This window comes from Apteryx rowi, unplaced genomic scaffold (assembly GCF_003343035.1).
Source record: "Apteryx rowi isolate R43461 unplaced genomic scaffold, aptRow1 scaffold_14, whole genome shotgun sequence".
Classification (NCBI taxonomy): Eukaryota; Metazoa; Chordata; class Aves; order Apterygiformes; family Apterygidae; genus Apteryx; species Apteryx rowi.
This window is the reverse complement of record NW_020447641.1, coordinates 4,488,230-4,507,917: the sequence shown is the minus strand read 5'-3', so window position 1 is coordinate 4,507,917 and position 19,688 is coordinate 4,488,230. Positions and strand designations below refer to the sequence as shown.

General features: G+C 35.4%; 1 protein-coding gene across 5 annotated transcripts in view; it reads left to right on the top strand.

Annotated features, from left to right (window-relative positions):
* Positions 1-16,564, top strand: part of HS2ST1 (heparan sulfate 2-O-sulfotransferase 1) — a 42,975-nt gene extending 26,411 nt beyond the window's left edge. For 4 of the 5 annotated variants that reach the window (XM_026057553.1, XM_026057557.1, XM_026057554.1 and 1 more), the window contains 5 exons: positions 1,167-1,252; positions 4,950-5,088; positions 8,714-8,811; positions 9,252-9,409; positions 11,887-16,564. In XM_026057553.1, coding sequence (XP_025913338.1) covers positions 1,167-1,252; positions 4,950-5,088; positions 8,714-8,811; positions 9,252-9,409; positions 11,887-12,113 — 708 coding nt within the window. In that variant the 3' untranslated portion in view covers positions 12,114-16,564. Of the gene's footprint in view, positions 1-1,166; positions 1,253-2,789; positions 2,886-4,949; positions 5,089-8,713; positions 8,812-9,251; positions 9,410-11,886 lie in introns of those variants that run through there. The other variant, XM_026057558.1, reaches the window with a different exon arrangement.
* The last annotated feature ends 3,124 nt before the right edge of the window (positions 16,565-19,688 follow it).

Here is a 19,688-nt window from a genome sequence, read left to right as displayed (position 1 = left end):
TAGTCATTTGTATTTCTCTGTGCACTGTGAAACCAAAGTATTCTGTGATACTTCCATGTATTTGTATTACCAAAACCATTCTCTGTTGAACAGAGGCTTGTTATGGTATGATGTTTTGCAGTTTTCTATGGTTCAGTTGTGATATCTTGCTTGCTTTCCAAGTGATTTTTTAAAATGATTTTTAAGTGTGCTTTCCTATTATGTTAATAAACTATCTTCTCATTCTTAGCTTCAGAAATGGCATATCATTGCCATACAGCTCAAGCAGTACAAACTTATCATCTTTTCTTTATTATCCAATTCACTAGTTTTTAAATAACTTTCTGAGCTAAATGCCTTGATGTTAAAATATTCTGTTCATCTAAGGAAGCCAAGCTATATCAGCATTTGCGTGTCCCGCTTAATTTCATCATACTTCCTGGTTTGGGGCRTGTGTCTGTTTGTTTTTGTTCTCTTTGAAATGTAAAACTATTCCTGGTTTTTGTGAAGTTTGCCAAGAGATTCTTTATCAGCCCTTGTTTAAGGACTACTTCATGCTTTAACATGATCTTCTGGAAGTTGCACTGAGGTGGATGTTGGGCTTAAAAGTAACTATTCAAAGTGATAAACTGTAGATCTAATTTACTCTGTATACATTTTAGAAAATTTGCATTGCATTTTGGAAAGGGGGAACAAATGAACCATCAGATTTGTTTATGTCCCAGTAAAATAGGTCTACAAATATACTTGCAAGTCTGGTACACTTTAATTTGAGGGACTGAATACAAGTCAGACAATTTCATCAAAGGCATACTTGCATTTCTACTTATTGCTGAGGGAATTCTGCATTGCTTTCAAATTACAAATAAGATGAACCGACAAAAAAATTAAGTGTTTGTATTGATTGTATTTTTGTGGTAGTTTTCCTTGAATTGCCCTTCTGATTTCTGCATTATGCTTTTTATTAGTTTCTGATCATTAAATTGTGGTGATGTAATATGAGTCATCTCTGTGCTTACAGAAAAACCTACTTCAGTTGGTGAAAATTCTTTAGTAATATTCATAATAATAATAGACTTTCTCCTAATGCATTGTCAGGTTTTACTTATTGAACAGAAAGCACCATTTAATCAAAACCTAATGTGTTCCATCTGTACAGAAACATTTTCTGCTGTCTACCTTTACAGGTCCGATTTGTGAAGAATGTGACTTCCTGGAAGGAAATGAAACCAGGATTTTACCATGGACATGTATCCTATTTGGATTTTGCAAAGTATGTTACCCATGGATTTATCTGTTGAGTAGCATAGTAGTTTTAAATAAGCTGCTTGGCTCCATCTGGATTTTTACTGCCCTCTAGTGATAACAATCTGACAATTGCTGCTAAGAAAATTTCAAACACTGAATTTTTCCTTCAGATGAGCAGTATTTGGTTTCACTTTTCAGTACAGTTTTTTCATGTCTCTTTGCATGATAACAAGTAGCAGAGCCCAATTTCAAAACTATTAGCATGCCGAGATTAGTATTCCTTGGCTGAATTACAAGATTGCTTTGCCTGAATATTCTAGCTTTTCTTATTGCACTTTCTTTGTTAGTGATTGGCTTTTCTATCCGGGAAGTCTGAATTCTCAAATATGCTTCACCTAAAAAGTAATACCACCTATCTCCTAAGTTATGCAGTTCTTCACTTTCAGACTATCCTTTTACACTTTATCAAAATACTACAAATTATTTTAAAACGCTTATTTTTCTGGCCTAATATTCATTTGACTTGCAGTAAAAAGCATAGAAATATTTCTGTAGACTTGAATCCAGCTACCTCTAAAATCGATTTAAAAGAAAATGAGGCAGAAATTCTCCCAGGGACTTCAAAGGTACAGGATCATATCCATATTCCCTCTCCCATGTGTTTCTTTTCTTGATGGATTTAAGATCTTACTTTTGCTTCTGGATTTAAGGCTGTGATCCTCAGGAGTTCAGCACTGTGAAACCTCCCCATGAACTGGAAAGTCAGTTTTGCTTAAGGTGCTTACTAGGCAGTACTTCATTCCAGACTCGCATCATGAAGGAGATGGCTTAAAATTCAAAGTGGGTATTGATCCTTCAGATCTCAGGATCCTGTGTGCAAACAGTAGTAACCACTACTTATACCTCTTGCTGCTGGTCAGTCTGGAGTAATGTTATGCTTCTATGTATTAAAACACTTGATTTTTATTGAGTTTTTTGTATGTAAGAATTTGTAATTGTTTAGTCATTGCTTTTAATGATTCATTCTGTTATACAGGCTAATTTTAAATTTTAGCTTTTTATTATAAAGAATTAAAAGAGGAAGTGAGAATTTCATAGATTCCCAGAGTAGATTATATAATAGAAAATGTTATCAGCTACAGTAGTAGCCAGAAGTTTCCAACAGCACCAAATAAAAGCTTCAGATTACAAAAACTAACGGACAAGAGATCTTAATTGCAAATAAGTAAATAAATAAAATGTATCAAATTTCATCAGCTTCCCTTCTGCCTTTTAAAGCTAAAATGCTACATTAATAAACCATTGAACTGAACCCCTATTGAAATAACAGCTTTCTGGAACAGCCAAGATGAATCTTATTTTATACATTATTCATTTCATAAAGCTGAAAATATTTTTACATACTGGAACTTTTTAAACTAATGTAATTATTTTGCATCTAGAAAGGCATCTAAGCAATTTCACAGGTTTCATTCATCTGCATACTTCACTCCAGGGCTGTGTTATCCTTGTGTTTGTTGTTTGTTACCCTTTCACCTAAATGACTTATTTTTTCCTCACAGCAGCTTGTTTTTTCATACTTGTGGTTTTCATTATTAAAATAATATATTGAATACTCTGCTTGCACTTGGCATGGCCCATCCTTTTAAAGCTGTGAGGTACGTGCTTGTAGTGAACACTCTTGTAGTTGTGAAGTGTAAAATATTTTATAAAAGTCTATTCCTGCTTGTTATACACAGACATTAGACTTAGGTTCACTGTAATATATCAGAAATGCCTCTTAAATTATGCTCAGGCTAAAAATACTGGATTCAGTCAAGGACCTATGGTATCGAAGGCAGGTTACCATAACCCATCAACCTAGAAATAACAGTAATAAGTTTGATTTCCCTCCCCTCCCATCCCCTTCCCATTTCTGATCTGCCTTCGTTCCCTAATTTTCTTGTTCATAAATATTTGGAAAAAAGTTCTCCATCTGACATAATGCAATTACTGAATCATTATTGTTACATGATTATTATAAGTGATTTATGTTATCATAATTGAAGCTAGTGGTGTGAGCTGATGTGCAATTCCATATGAATGTACAGTCCTGCACAAACATTTCAAGGGCTTTATGTTTACTTAACCCACAGATACATATTTAGGCTGTTGCTATCTCTAAATGGTTTGTTACAGCTTTCTACTGCACTTACAGTAGTGTCTGTAGAAGGGGACACATGAGCATGTCTTTGGCTCTTTGGTGGACCTGAAAGAGGGTGTAGTTCAAAGTTTCTGGACTTTGTATCAAAATGGTTGAAGCATTCATAAACTCCATTTTGCAGCCTTTTGGGGGTAAGAGCTAGCACACAGGCAGTTGAGAGCAATGACTTCTTTAACTGCTATGGCTTGATTAATTGGAGCTCTGCTGTCCACATCTGAAGACTCAGTTGTTCTTTCTCTAGCTTTTCACAATTTCTGTGTCTGTAGTGCTGGTCTTTTGCCAAAGTAATACCTTTTAATTACATTTTGTTTAACGTCCTCATTCCTGCTGTTTATTTTATTTATCATGCTTCTCTTCTTCACCTTTTCAACCTAAGATTCCTCATATGAGTAGTACATGGTATTATAAATTACCAAATGCTACTTTAACAATAACTATACTGCATCTTAATCATGGGCACTCTCTATTTTAGCTAAGGAAGGAGGCTTAAGTGGTCTTCCATCAATACAGAACTCTTTCACTGTTTGACTGCATGTAAACATAAGAGATCTTTTTTACAATTTCTGGCTTTACTTCAGGGCACTACACATTATCACAATTTCCCTTGTGATGTACCTTCTTTAATGTTTGAATATGGTATTTATTTTTTGCCACAAAAATGTCTCAAAAGGAATAGAAAAAAATCAAAAAAAACTGTTGTAAAAGCTGTCTTGAACATGAAACATTGAAAGGTAGCATTTGTACAGAACAGTTTTAGCTACTTAAGTCTTTCTTATATGTCTTGTGAGCTTATCAACACATTTTTTAATCAGGCTTCCAGTTTGCACCACAGTAAATTAATGCTTCCTTAGGTAAACATCTAAGGAAGAATTTGCTGACCCCAAAAATGCCTAAATGTAAGTGTTTTATACCTTTAGATAGACAAATCAGTATGGTTTCAGATATTATCTCTTGATCAGTACGCCTAGCTGTATGGAACCAGTGCAAGTGACGGATGGGCTCTGAGCTCGGGCTTCCTTGCACCTCATGTCTCTGACAACTGGGGACTGGCAGGAAAACCGCCTGCCTCCCTGCAGAGCACAGTGCAGAGGGCAGCAGCTGCGGGAGGCAGGAGCGCGACACTGAGCTTTCTGGGGACTCACTTGGTATTAATAAGTGGCTGCTAAACTAATGAAGGCATTTCTACACTCAGGATAATTGTATAAACACTTCTAGTATCTATTGTGTGATATGTATTTACACACAAGTGGGATGTTTTAAGGATATTCTGATATTTTGTTTTGCTAAACAAAAAAAAAATCAGTCCCAGAAACACTGAATTTGAACTGACTTACACATCCACCCAATGCACTGGATATGGGGATGGGAGAAAGCAGGCATTAAACTTCCTCTCACCAACAACTTCTCTGTATGCAGATTTCAGTTGTATCAGTAGAGATAATCTTTAAGTACTGGATGAGAAACTCTTTGATTTGACCTTGAAAATTTTGTGGGTTTTTTTTTTCCTCCTTTACTTTAGATTTGGTGTTAAAAAGAAACCAATTTACATAAACGTCATAAGAGATCCTATAGAACGACTAGTTTCTTACTATTACTTTCTGCGCTTTGGAGATGATTACAGACCAGGGCTACGAAGGCGAAAACAGGGGGATAAAAAGGTAAAGTAGGCTTTTTTTTATATATATATATATATATATATATATATATATATAAACTTACTGAAGTTAATGCTAAAACAATTTAAAAAATATGTCCTGATAAAAGCTGAATAGTTCTTGTATCAGTACTGGTGATGAAGGTGGCTTCATAGGTGATATTCTTTGCTTGGTGTCAGTACTGGACCAGAATGTAACATTAAGTATGTTCTTTGTAACCACATAAATTCATTTTATCTTGACATTTGTTTAAAAAAATCGTTTAAAAATAAAAATAAAAATACTTACATCCAAAGTTGTAAGTATCAAATTAAGCTTATCCTTCTGTGTCAGGAATCTGTATCTGTTCTTGTTGAAAACTAAGCTGGATACAGTTTATACCAAAACCTGTAGGACTGCTGATGTTTTGGCTTTAACATTTACTTTGTTTATTATTAGCAACCCAACTTTCTTCATTTTTTTTAAATGTAAATATTGCAATGGGATTATAACATATAAAGAGTCTCCTTGAAAACTATGGAGTATGAATGATACACTTCTCTACTTCTTCCATATGTTTTAGGAGGTTAGGAGTAGTTCAGGTTCACCTGTTTTGACCTTGATTACTGTAACAGTTTCAGAGCTGCAGCTTCATCTAGATGCCATAATATGTTTGTTCTAGGAGGTAGCTRCACATTTGTTATAATGGTTTCCAGTAAGACATCTATTGGAGCATGTTGCCTTGGGCTTAGCCTAAATCAAGAAGAAAAGTAGGGTATTAAGTATATGAATATAGTTTATATGAGTATAGTTGATGCAGGATGGAAGCTTTTATAACAATAAAGGGTTTTTTGTTCTTTACAGAGCCAAAAATCCTTTTCTTAAATTTCAGTGGCAATATGTTCTCTTAAACTAAGTCTTTCATTTGAAAAACATTTGAAGCTTAACGTAGCTTTGTGCTAATACCAAGAGACACTGAAAATTTAAGTAAGAAAAATCACACCGAATACAGCTTTCATTATGCAAATCTATAAGCAACACTATAGCAACTAATAAATTTGACTAATGGTTTTCCCCTTCACCTCCCTGCCCCACCTCCTCCTCAAAAGGGTGATTTTTAAATATTGAAAAGAGACTATTTCTCTTTTCTTCCCAGCTTATACCCTTCTTCTCTSTTAGTAAGGTTTTGGCGCCATCTTCTGCTACTGCATTCCAGTTTGTCTGTCCAGGTGTCCTACTATGTATAGGTAGAGGAAAACTTCAAGCAGAACAGTAACTGAAAATATGGGTAAAAATGTGTCTTCGTAGACTCGCTACAGAGATGATGTGATGTTGTGGTATCATAAAGGCATTTTAAAAGAGAGATAGGATCTTGCCTTTTGTGACCTACTCTGTTCTTTTTCATAAGGAGCTTTATTTGGCCAGCGGAATTCTTTTCTGGTAGAAATCTCAGTAGGCTTGTTAGTCCAAGCTCTGTTTATAGGACTTATTATTAAAAAAAATGAATAAATTAAAAAGCGTCATTTTAGTTTTGAATTATAATCTGAACAGACTTGTTAGGTAGTTCCTGGTAAGCATTAAGCCAAAACAACCCATGTTGCTGCTCAGTAGACTGCACTTTAGGTAATAGTTCTAATTTGCTGGAAGAAGTTGAAGTTCGTTCCAATTTATAATGTCCTAATGCATCGCATTAATAATTTTTCTGTTTCTGTATTATTTTTTTCACGTTGTCACTAATATGTCATTTTATTTAGGTTTTAGACATTAGCTGTTGTCATACAGACTTGACTTGTCCTGTAAGCATTTCTGTTTTCCTTTAAGGGAAATTGATTTGCCAAGTTTTAGGGTTTCTTGCATTGTCTTTAAACTATTTTTCTGTAATATTTTAAGAAAATTGTTTGCATAAAGATGGTATCTATAACACTGACTGATTCTAGACTGTGTTATAGTAGGTACCACAATAGCTCTTCAAATAAAAAGTAGGGAAGGTAAAAAACACAATCTTGAGAATGGAAGTCAATTGTGTCCTTATTAAGTGGAGAAGAATCTTGGTGTTCTTTATACACACATGCCCACCTCTCCGCCCTCACCCTTACCACAGTGCGTATGTGGAGGAGTTCTTCATTCATACTCTTTCTATGTCCTAGTACTCTCAAAGTTATAGGTAGCTTTGCTCCAGGAACAGAATCTGTAAGGACAAGTGTTTCTTGTGTTAAAATCCCTGGACAGATCCATCGAGATAGGTATGGAAGAGGAAATGGGGAAAGAGGCCTGTCCCTGTTTCTTCTCATGTAGGAAATTACTTGCTTTCTTAGGTGTTTTAACTGTAAAATTTCCCCCAGGTATAATAGAAGAAATCTTTCCTTTGACAAATATCAGCTTGTATTTAGTACATATATTCATAAGTTAGGAGTAACTATATATATATATATATATGTAGCCATATACATTTAGAACAATTTAGGTCTTAGTTAATGTTGATGCTGTAAAATACTCATGATGGACCAGTGCAGAATTTCTCTAGAGAACTACAAAAACTAGGCATTTGTATGCTGTATATCTCTAGAGTAGAGAAAGCATACAAATATCTTGTTTTCCTAGTTAAAGAATCTGCATTTTTACCTGTGATAGGTAACACATATGAGGTGCAGTAAAAGTGCAGTGTGGAACAATACACCACCAGTTAATCCCTGCTTTGGCCTGATATCAATAAATTTTTCAGATTATCTCAGGAATTTCACCTCAATAAAAGCCAATCCTGTTGTCCTTGTTCTAATGCAGAATAATTACACAAATGTATTTTCACTTTGGTTTGAACAGAAACTTTTTAGAATCTCTTCTGTATAATTAAAAGTTGTCTTTTAAGTTGAATGCAATCACTTATGTATTATAATTAAAAAAAAATTCTCTCCCAGGTACATGGCTCATATGTTGACTAGAAATATAATAAATGCTTATTTTATGGTAACTGGGTAAAATATTTGTAAATTCTGTTCAATGCTAATGGAGGTTTTACTGTAACTGTATCATTGCAGTTGAAACTGTGTGTCACTGCAGCTATCCATGCGTGTAGAGTGATGTTTTATGAAATAGCCTATTACTCAGTGAAGCAACTTGCTCTCCCTTCTACTGACTGGAAGCCAAAAACAAATTAGCCTCTGAAATGGCAATTCTTTGTTGTAATATTTAAAAGGTAGTAGAACTTTACTTCATCTAGAACAAAATGCAGAATGTTCTATGGGAAAGATCCAGTTGTTCCAGTATTGCACAAGTGCTGATGGCATTTGACACTATATCAGTAGTGACTTTTTTTAAGGCAAAAACAATGATACCAGCACAATGATACCAGCACTTTTTGACTGTTTTTCACTTGTTTTAACATAACCTTTGTTAGGGGCTTAGATAAGATCAAATTGTTGATTAGTTCTAACCATAAAAGGCTCTCCAAATACTGTTTTGGTTAGGACAAGTAGGTCCTCCTAATAAAACATTGTGAAAGCAAAGCTTGAAAAAAAAAAAAATTACATTTGTTCTCTTTCTCACATCATGCATTTTTTCTGTCCCCACTGCATTTAACAACTAACCAGGTTAAGATGTTTGATATATATACTGAACTTTAAAGCTCAGCTCAATTTTGTCTTTGTTCCAGACCTTTGATGAATGTGTAGCAGCCGGAGGTTCAGACTGTGCTCCAGAGAAACTTTGGCTTCAAATTCCATTCTTCTGTGGCCACAGCTCGGAATGCTGGTAGGGAGATACATTTGGGTTAAGTTGTTAATCAAGTATATTATCACTGAAATCTAAATTTAACAAGCATGAAGGCCTGAATAAAAGGTTGCAGCCGGTACTTTACTAATAAGTATTTTTTTGAAGATGCTTTGAAAAACACTTTATTGAAACAGTCTTGCAGTTGCTTAACCAAGCAGTATGGTAGGATACTGCACAGGTGTACCAACAGTGCTCTGAGAGAAAACAGATGTTTTCACTTCTGCTTTGAAGAGACAAGAAGTTAGATACGAATACAGATGACAGAAGCTGGAGAGGTAAACTAAGTTAGAAACGGTTATAACTTAAAACAAGTCTTGACCTTCCTATACAAAGGTCATGTTGCAAAGTAATCTTCATCTAGGGACCAAGGATTGTTGGCTGACATCAGAATTTGCTTTAATTGTTCTCTTTTGCTTTAGGAATGTGGGAAGCAGATGGGCTTTGGAACAAGCCAAGTACAATCTGATTAATGAGTACTTCCTAGTGGGAGTTACTGAAGAGCTTGAAGACTTTATCATGTTATTGGAGGCAGCGTTGCCCCGCTTCTTCAGGGGTGCTACAGAACTGTATCGAACAGGTACTTAAATAGTTGATTTCTGTTGATTTTTCTCTTCATCTTTGTCTCACTTTTTTTAAATGTGAATTCTTTATACCTAGATGATTAGTTTTGAGTCTCTGCCAGATTTGCCTCTCAGGTGACTGATGTTACTGTAGAAGAAACAAACTCTCTAAAAGACTCTTAATAGCAATTTAGGAGGGCAGCCCAAGGATCTTGTTGTCCTCCACAAATTGCAAACTTCTAAGGCTGTGGTAAAGGCAGGTATGCCACACTTAAAAATTACCATAAGCTCAAAATGTATGTTCAGCAAGTTGGAGTGGGTCTTTATCAGAACTTTTTTGAAAGTTATCTCAAGGGCTCCAGTTTTGTATAGTGGCTGATAGTGGGTAGATTTCTGTTCCTTCTGAAGCTCTGTTGAAATTAACAGTACTTGATACAAAAAACCTGCTTGGCTGTGCAAAATCTATTTTGACTTGGGTGGACTTCGTATAGAAAGAGCTCAGCTCATCTGCACTTATATTCAAAATTTAGGTCTTGGGGTGACAGAATGGAGGAAAAATGAGGTTTAAACAAAAACACGGAAACTCTTTTGGTCAGATGGCTTCCTTAAATTTGCTTTTGTCACAATGATTTCAAAAATTGAAGCAAGTATTCTTTAGCTCTGGCATTCTTAAAATCAGCCACAAATAATACAAAAGAAATTTTGAAGACTGCCTCTGGGTAATTTAAAAATTCTGACCCAGTATGGCAAATTATTTTTTAAAGATTATCAGCACATAACAAGCAAACTCAGATGTCCTTAGCTGTGGAAAAGTTATCAGAGGAAGTTCTACATGTGCTTTTCAGAAGCAATGAAGGTAATGGTGTTTTTGTGTAGAACTGTAAGATTGCTGTTATGCTGTGTGGATCATAGGAATTCGGGGTCAGACTGAAGATGCATATCTGGTCTCTAACAGTGGCCAATGACAGATGTCAGTGGAAGCATGTAGGAATAGGGCAAGCATATGATAGTCATCACTGTGCATCATCAATTCCCAACAGTGAGTGAAATGCACTTTAGGGGATAACTTTGTTTTTCTTCCATTCATTGACTTTTTAAAAATTTATATAAAATTGCCACGGCATCCTGTGATGAGAAGTTCCACAGTTAAGCTGAAAAAAGCATACAGTTTAGTATGAAAATAACATGCTTATGTCCTGAACCTGTCGTCTTGTTTCATGTAGTACTTGGTTCTTCTATTAAGAATTTGAGAACAATAATTCTCAATTAATCTTCTTCAAGCTTCTCCTAGCTTATGGACTGCATTATTTTCACCTTTTATCACTTGTTTTCTGGGCTGAAGAATTCTAATCGGAGTCCTTTGTCTATGGAATCTTTGATCACCTTCGTTGCCTTTCTCTGTTCCTTTTCTAGCACACAGGACACTGTTCTTTGCACAGTATTTGACATTCAGGTTCACTGTGGGTTTATTTGGTGACATTATGTTGTTTTCTGTTTTTATTTTCAGTTCCTTTCCTGCAGGCGTTTGCTGGTGTGTCTGTAATAGCAGCCAAGAGATTATTTTTCAAAGACAGAAAACTTTCCTTCTCCTAAGAGTATACAATTTCAGTATGCTAAATCTAAACACTACCTTTGAAGGCAAAAAGGTGTTCATTCTGAGTCTGCAAGTGTGTTACCTTGGAGGTGCATTAAAATTGTTATGAGATATGCAACCTCTCAGTACTTTAGTTTGGAGGTTTTGTCTTATGTTTAGCAAAAAGTCCAGATTTCTTCCTTCTTACACTTAAGTCTTATCTCAGCAAGGTCTTCTCCCTTCCCCAAACCATTGGATTATTTGGGATACAAAGGTCCAAGTACACGTTTATCTTTCTGGGTTCATAATAAGACATCTGTCATATAAATAATAGTTCAGTATCTAGGAGCTGACTATGCAACCTATGATGAGATAAAGGTCCATTGTAGCAGGGCTTCTGTCTGCAAATGGGAGAAATGGGACTGATGTATAGAGCCTACATATGTAATACTGACACATTTAATATAAAAGCATTAGATATCACGTCTTAGAACGGGAAGATATTGTCATCGCTTTGGTCATCTGTATCTCATGGAAGAAGTCTCTGGCTCTGCAGTTTGTAAAATTCTTAACATTTAATATCCAGATTAACATCTAAATAATTAATTTTGAAAGACCAGTCTAGCTACAAGTACGTTATGTGGAGTAATTTGTTCCTTAAATGAAGTGTTCATTCCCTGGGTTTAGTAGAGTAAGGAGAAAGAATTGAAAGAACTGATGCAAAATGCATTAACATTTAGTGAGAGAGACTGCAATTTTCCAATCCCACATGTTRCATTAATAAATTCTGGATTAAGTTCTGTCACTTTTAATGCAGTTTATCAACATGCTGAGAGTAAAAAACTGTAAATAAAAGAACTGTACATGTTTTTTAATCACATGAACTTTAAAATGAAGTTATTGCTTTCATTTTACATTTAGGAAAGAAGTCTCATCTTAGGAAAACAACTGAGAAAAAACTTCCCACAAAAGAAACTATTGCCAAGCTACAACAGTCTGAAATCTGGAAAATGGAAAATGAGTTCTATGAATTTGCACTGGAGCAATTTCAGTTTGTCAGAGCACATGCAGTTCGGGAAAAAGATGGAGAGTTATATATTTTGGCTCAAAACTTTTTCTATGAAAAGATTTATCCTAAATCAAACTAAGAACACGATACTGTTAGCTTAACGGACCTAAACCTTTGGTCACATCATCTTCTTAGTCTTCAGCCGTGGAAGCTAGATTGCTAGTAGACCTCCAAGGCATTTCTCTACAGATCTGAGAAAAGTGGGCTGTGGACCACCTCCAGGGCTTGGATACTGACTAACTATGTTGGTAATCCAGAAGCAAAAGCTTCCTTTTATCTAACTAATATTTTCAGTGGGAGTTAATACCCTTTACCTGAAGAAATCTACACTTTAATTTGCAGCAATTAACTGCACAGCAGTTCTAGTTGAAAATATAAACAAACAAAAATGCTTCTGTTAATGCTCTTTTTAATTTTCAGAGCAATTTATTTTCATTTATACTTCTGTGAAGAGGAAATCATTTTTTTCCCAGCTTTCAAYGTGGAAATATTGGTTGTATAAAATATGAGTAGTGTTAATAACCGGTTGACATCTATGCTTTGTTTTTGTGAATCACGTCACATGATATTAATTGGGATGGTTAATCATGTTCTGCTGAGAAATGCTGCTGCTGCTGGAATTGCCCATATTTATATATGTGGTTTTATTAAAAAATTACAACTGATCATTAGTGTTAAAACATCATTTCCACATTAGTATTGTAAAAAGTTAAAAGAATGGGTCTTTGTTTTTATTTTTTTTATCCCCACAACCACTGACTGAAGTTGGGAAAACTCTACAAAGAAAGTTGGGATTGTCTGCAGTTTTAGTTGATGCTTACACATTGATATAAAAATAGTAAATTCAGTATCAAGTTTCTCCATGGATTCTTTGTAATAATTGTAAGCTGAGGTATTGGTGAATCCATATTATGACTCCATTAGTGAGCTGTGGTATGGTTAGGGTTTTCCTACTTCTTCTCTACTTTTACCTGTAGAATATTTTTACTAAGGTGCTTTATAATGTGTTTTAAAGCATTGCATTTACAAAAGGAGAAAAATGCTGTAAATATTGCTTATTTTATGTATTTGGACCAAAAGGTTTAAAGTAACTAGTTTAAAGTGTTTTTGCACCAGTTTTGTTACATGTGAAGTAAAAAACATCACATCGACTTCCTGGTTGAGTTAACTGTTGGACATGGCTGAAATGCACTTCAGTGACCTCAATGACTTTAATACTAGAATATTGTCCAGGGATTCTCTTTACAGAAATGTAGTCTTCATCCTTTTATTATGGTAAGAGGAAAAGAAGAAAAATGTAATGTGTAGTCTGGTTGAGAAAAATGCAGTGAACTTGACAATAATTGTATTTATGTAACTGCCTTATGTGACTATTGTAAATTTGTGAGTTGCCATTATGAACAATGTGAAACACCTGGTAGATTAAGTAAATTGAGATTTGAGAACAGATGTTTGGAGCCACTGCCTTATAGCAAATGGCAGTGGAGAACTACATGGATTTGTTTCCTATTGAATTTTCTTAGAGATCTGAGTAGTTACACATCTTACACCTGCCTTTTCTTAAAGTGCTTTTCACAAGGTTTGATGGGGGGGAAGTCACTGAAGAGACAAAGTGAAGAATGTTGGTAAAGGTTTAAATTCCTAAGGAATGATGCTAAAGGCTTAGTTTAAAATTGCCAAGTGGAGTTTCTTTAAGCAGTTTGTTCTTGTAATGAAAACAAAGGAAATGGAAAATGGTCTGTGAACTGGATGTTTGCAGCCAAAAGCAACAGTCCAATTACAGACAGGATAATGAGAGACTATCAAGTATATCTTGCATTTTCTTTGGGTTTTTTGACCTGCCTCTTTGAATTTTAAAAATAGATCTCTCTTTGTTCTTCTTGAATAATCAGGGAAGTTCCTTCTGGTAGCTTACTGTTTATATAGCATGAACTGCACATAAGATTTCCTGTTCTAGTTATTGTCTATTGACATCATTAATAATGCCAGCGTCTTTGGAAATAGGATGTGTTAGTTCACACATGAGGACATGTTTTCTAGCTAAAGAAAAGAACTGAAGTATTGTAGAGTTGTACACAAGAAGTAGCTACTGGAATTTTCAAAATTTCCACAACAAAGCAGTATTTTATTTTTTTTGAAATAAAATGAATATTTATAATCCCAATAAAGATTCTCCACTAGGTGACAGTTTTATGTTAGATTTTATTTTGACTGTATTATCTTTCTTCAGTATAATTTGGATCAGTTTACTTTCTTGAGTTTCCTTCAAATTTTTCAGAAGAAAAGCACTTCTAAACAGAGTTTACTAAGTGAAAACATAAAATATTCATCTAACTAATGAAATAGGTATCTAGACATAAATGCTTCTGTATTGACAAGAAAACAATGGGTGAAACTTCTACTGATTGCAGTAGGACTGACAGGAAACCTTTTCTATTCTGTAAGCAATTTTTAAAGCTATGTTTCTTTTTTTGTCCAGGATTTAGAACTTCTGAAACATGAGTGAGTCTTCAGTAACAAAAACACAGAAAGATGCATTTTTTTTAACCTTCAGAAGAGCAATATATTTTTCATAGTTCATATAGGAAAAAAAAAATTATTTAATCAGATAATATCAGTTCCTGTTCTTTGTTGTGAACTGAACAGGGTTGAGACTGGTGAAACAAAGCTGAACAACAGTGTAGAAATAATTTTTAAAATGCCAACTTCAATTGGAGAAATACACATTCTAGATGTACTCTGCAAATGTTACTGTCTGTGGAACAGGGAAGGAATCAAGCCTGTCTACTTTTATATCTAGTGCAACCATAAAGTCAACTGTGAACATTTTAGAATCCTTTGAATTAATTACTATCCAATTTTGATTTCCTTAAAGCAGAGTGTTTAGGAAAATGAGCTTTACAGTTTTTTAATAACCTGCTCAATTCATCTTCTATTCAGAAATGGAAAGAATCCAAATAGTTGGTATTAAAAATATTTTACAGTATATAAACAGAATTTGTGTTGTGTATTTTCCCTTAATGAGTACTACAGAAAAGAAGCAATACATGGAATTTTGTTGTTGCAGGTTATGTGATCAGTAAACTTACTATACAGCCTCCTGAACACAGATCTTGCAGCTGAAGTCACTGTAGTCTCTGCAGAGGAGACCTATAGCAGAGAGGTTTGCTTTTTTGTGGGATAAGTTAGTTTGAAAGGTGCTGAAATACTCGTGTATATATAGTTGAGAGTAGGTTTTGATACCCTGTTCTGTGCTGCTCTTGCACAAAATAACACTGAGATTTTGTGCAAAACTCTAGCCCTGTTGAAATTCTTGATGTCAGCATAACAGCACTAGGTCCAGCTGTGCTGGCAACTCCGTAGCCATAACCACAGCGCTGTGCCTGGAGCACTGGTGATGCCCCCGGCAGCGCTGACAAGAGAGCAACAGCATTCGTAGTTCCTTCCCCTGGTAGTTCTACATCCTCGCAACAAGTATTTTGCTCTTATTTCGTTGATCTGTTCTGCAAGCCGACCAGGTGCTAGGGTGTGGAGTGGCCTGCTTGTGCATTCCAGCTTGCTCTGCGTTTATTTTCACACAGTCTCTTTATTAATGGTACCCAGATCATGGCTTGATTTTAAACAGGCATGAAAATTTGTGGCCATAGAATATGGCAAAGGTAGAGGCAGTCCGTCCTGGTCGTTTGAAATGCCTTTTCTGGATACTTAGCATTTCTGAAGATACTTCGCTACTTCTGCTTTCCAGGAATACGTTTGCTTGTTTATGATTTCAGAACAGTTTCACTTATCAGGGAAAATTCAGTTATTTTCTGGTATAATTCTGTTTAAATTTTCCATTAAGCTTACCTGGTGTTGCTAAACTTGTATATTACAAAAGGTGTATGGATGATGCTGTCTAAACTACGCTGTTAAAGCAGTCCACTGAAAAACCTGATTCAAGTGCACTGCCAATTTAGCTCTTCAAAACTGAAGCGTATTTTATGACTACTAGAGATTAGACTTAAGGAAACTGTAACGGATGCTTAGTTGCATGGATACATCCTTTACTACAAGCCTGTGCAACTATGTAACCTTTGCAGCAGTATTTATAAAAAGCCCTCTTCATGAAGACTTTCCTGGAACATAATTATAAATGTTTAGACACTTGTACTGTCTTACACTTGCATCAGCAGCTTTCTGTAGCTTCTGTAAAAAGAGACAGGTTTGTGAGCATTTCTAAAGCAGTACTGAATGTAATTTTGAAAAACATGGATTGTGCTTCATGACTTTTTTCTTTTTAAATACACACACAGCTAAATAGTGCCTTTTTTCTTCACAATCTGTGTTGAAGATGCTCACTCCACTCACCCTCCGTAAATTGATTCATTTGTGCAATACTATTCTAACTTGAAACCATTTTGTCACAGCTGTTTGAGAAATAATCTCCATTCTTCCTATGCTGCCAGCTTTCTGTTGTTGAAGTGTTTCAGTTGATCACCTAATGCAAATGCTATAAAATAAAACACCCAGTGGGAAGGGGGAGAAAAAAGAGTCTGGTGTCCTGTCTTAATATTTGCATGTCCCATTCACATTAAATGATCTTTTTCTAGATGATGTTGATATGCAATATTGTGAACTTCATTTGCAGCTATTGTGTTTTTGGAGGGGAGGGGTGAGTTGCAGTGTGGTTCATCTGTAATAATTTCATAGAGCTATAACCAAACATAATTTATAAGCCTTTAGAATTTGCATTGGGCTTTCTAGTCAGAAATGTAATAAATTTACAGTGAATATACACTGTACTGGAAGTGTCGAGGAAAAAAAGTTCTTTAATATTAAAACTAAGATTTGTAAGAATGAAAAATTGGCCTTAAAACAATGAATTGATATGCACATGTGTCTCTGCCTGAGAGAACAAATGACATGTGACAGATTACTGTGGTACTGGAAAATGCTCAGTTACTACAGTGATGAGTGTGGTATAAGAACTTGAGTGGAGTAGAAATGTGGTTTGCAGTTGTAAGCAAGCACTTAAACCAAGAAAATATCTCGTGGGCATTGGTATGATGCTCTCAATTTGGGACTTCTGGTGCATGCTGGTGAACACTACGCTATAAACGTTCATAGCCGTATGCGCTGTGGAGCTGGCTGGTCAGTCATCTGACCCAGCCATGCACTGACTTTAAGTTTCTTAATGCAAAGTTGTCAGCCTTGATAATTAAGAACCATTGTGCMGTTTTTCAGCAACTTTCACTTGAGGATTGTGCTGGTTTTTAAATCCCGCTTTCCCTGGCCAGTAGGCTTTTCCTTACTTCCATCACTGGAAGTGATAGGTGCGATTGTTGGGTATGAAACCAAGTCTCTCTGCTTAAAACAGCCAGGGGAAAGTTGAGGAAAAATTGCATGGCCTGTAAAAAGGTACAAAGGCTTCCTAAAGTCACTATGCTTCTTCCTGAAATGGTGTAGTGAACAAAATGACAGCCAAAAAAGTTACAGTACTGACTGTCCTATTTAAAATGACAGTAGCTTCTACTGTGAAAGAGAAAATGCCTGTAGTGTTACAGATAAGTGTTAATTACTAGTAGAATCTTTTTTTAACTGATGCTGCCATTGCACAGGTAATTAATCTCTTCTGTTGCAATTCATGGGAGGGATGAGGAAGAATGGAAAGAAAGTTGTTTTTTCAAATCTAGGTTTTCTTACAGGTCCTGCATTTTTGTTTTATTATTTATTGTCCGAATCTTGCATTTGATTTCAGTATAATTTTCTTACTTCTTAATAAAATACAAGAATTTGCTAGTGAATGTCAAAGCAATGTCCAGATGTTTTCTTCAAGCACAAGTCCCCTGCTATGACCTCCCCCCAGCTTCATTACCACATAATGCAGATGTGGCAACTTTCAATAAGAGCTAATTTAATGGATTAATAATACTTGTTATTTAAAAAAAAAAAAAAACTCTACAAAGAACACCTGTGGCCTAAAATGAAGGCTTTGAGACCTTTCACCTTGTCATAATAACCAACTGCATCCTCATAAAAATGGAAAATACTGTGATAAATATTTTCTGCCCGTTTTCTATGTGTTTACAAGGCTTATCTTGAATATCACTCTCAGATTTGCTGTGCACATAGGCATTAACTTCTCAAACATAGATGTCAAAGTAATTGCACAAAGAACTACCCATCTTCTTTTAAAAAAATAAATAAGATCTCACAACAAAATAAAATGGTGATTCTTGGGAGTTGTGGTTATAGTTCAAGTATACAGGTGTCACATTCATCTGATCTTTAAGAAATGGTTGACTCCCTTGCTGTATAGGCACATGGATTGTTTCACCCCGCTGCTGGTATGAACTCATCTGTTTTTCAACTGAAGAAGTATTGTATTTCAAACATAAATTCAGTGTTAATAAGGAAAACCTCTTTTCTATTTTGAGAGAGAAACATGCCTAATTTGGTTTGGTATTTTAAATGCTCTAACGCAACCAGAGCTTCTGGGTTTGATGCAGTCATTGTTGGAATATATTATGAAGTGTCTSTTTACCAAAAAAAGGAAAAAATGAGTCTAGAGCATAATGATCCTCTGGCCCTAAACACATTATTGTCTTGACACATATTGATTGCCATTTTTAGCACAGAATAGAATTTGGCATCCTTAATCTCCTTTATTTAGAATTTAATAACTTTTAAAATGTTGTGTGACATGGAGAATTGGCAAGGGGATAAGGAATGCTTTACTGTTGGAGACTTGTCTTAAAGGCTGGCTATAAGACTATCTCATTGCAGTGTGCAATGATGAGTGAATATATGGGTAAAGCTCAGTTCTATAAAGCATTCAGCAATGTAATGCAGCGTATGTATGCATCTCTGAAGACAGTAGCTAATGAATACAAAAGAAGTGCCGGCAGAAATATACAGAAATATAAGTCACTGTGTAATACGCTTGTGTGTGCGTGTGTCTGGTTTTTTTTTTTTTTTTTTGAACCTGATTGTCTGCTTTGGATCTTCAGCTCCTTCCCTAGACTGAATTAATGAATCCAAGGTCACAGCCATCAAGGCCACAGTTGTTATAAGCAAGGCCTGCACACCAACAAATGAAAGTTTCCTTATTTTTAAACCCAAACCAAATAACTTCAGAGCAAAGTGCTGGAAGGAGGTAAGCTGTGGATCTGAAAAAGCAAATTACACTGACCAGGAGGCTTGTCTGCTCTTCATTTGGGATCTGTGCTTCCGGAAGATAAGGTAGCCAGTAATGGCATGATGGAAGCCAAATCAATGAAGTCTGGGAGAAAACATCTTAGGCTCACATTGTATGCAGCAAAAATTACGGACTTTTTGTGTCTCTGTGTGTCTGTTCTGAACAAGTTCCCTGGCTCAGGCAGGTTCCAACCAGGCATCTGTTAATACTAAGTGCTGCTTCTAAGTGATGACTGGAAATCTGAGCTTTATATTCTGCAAAATTTGCAGAAAATATTGTCTTTCCAGAAAACTTTGTTGAAAAGGGTTTTTGTGTGTGTTGTGGATTTTTTGTTTGTTTGTTTTTGTTTTGTTTTAATGAAGATAAGAACAGGGAATGTTTCCCTTAAAAACAGCAAAACAGGAAAATGTCACTAGCTCTTCCTCCCCTGCCCCCCCCCCTTGGAAACACCCTTTGCCAATGACTTTTTTCTTTTAA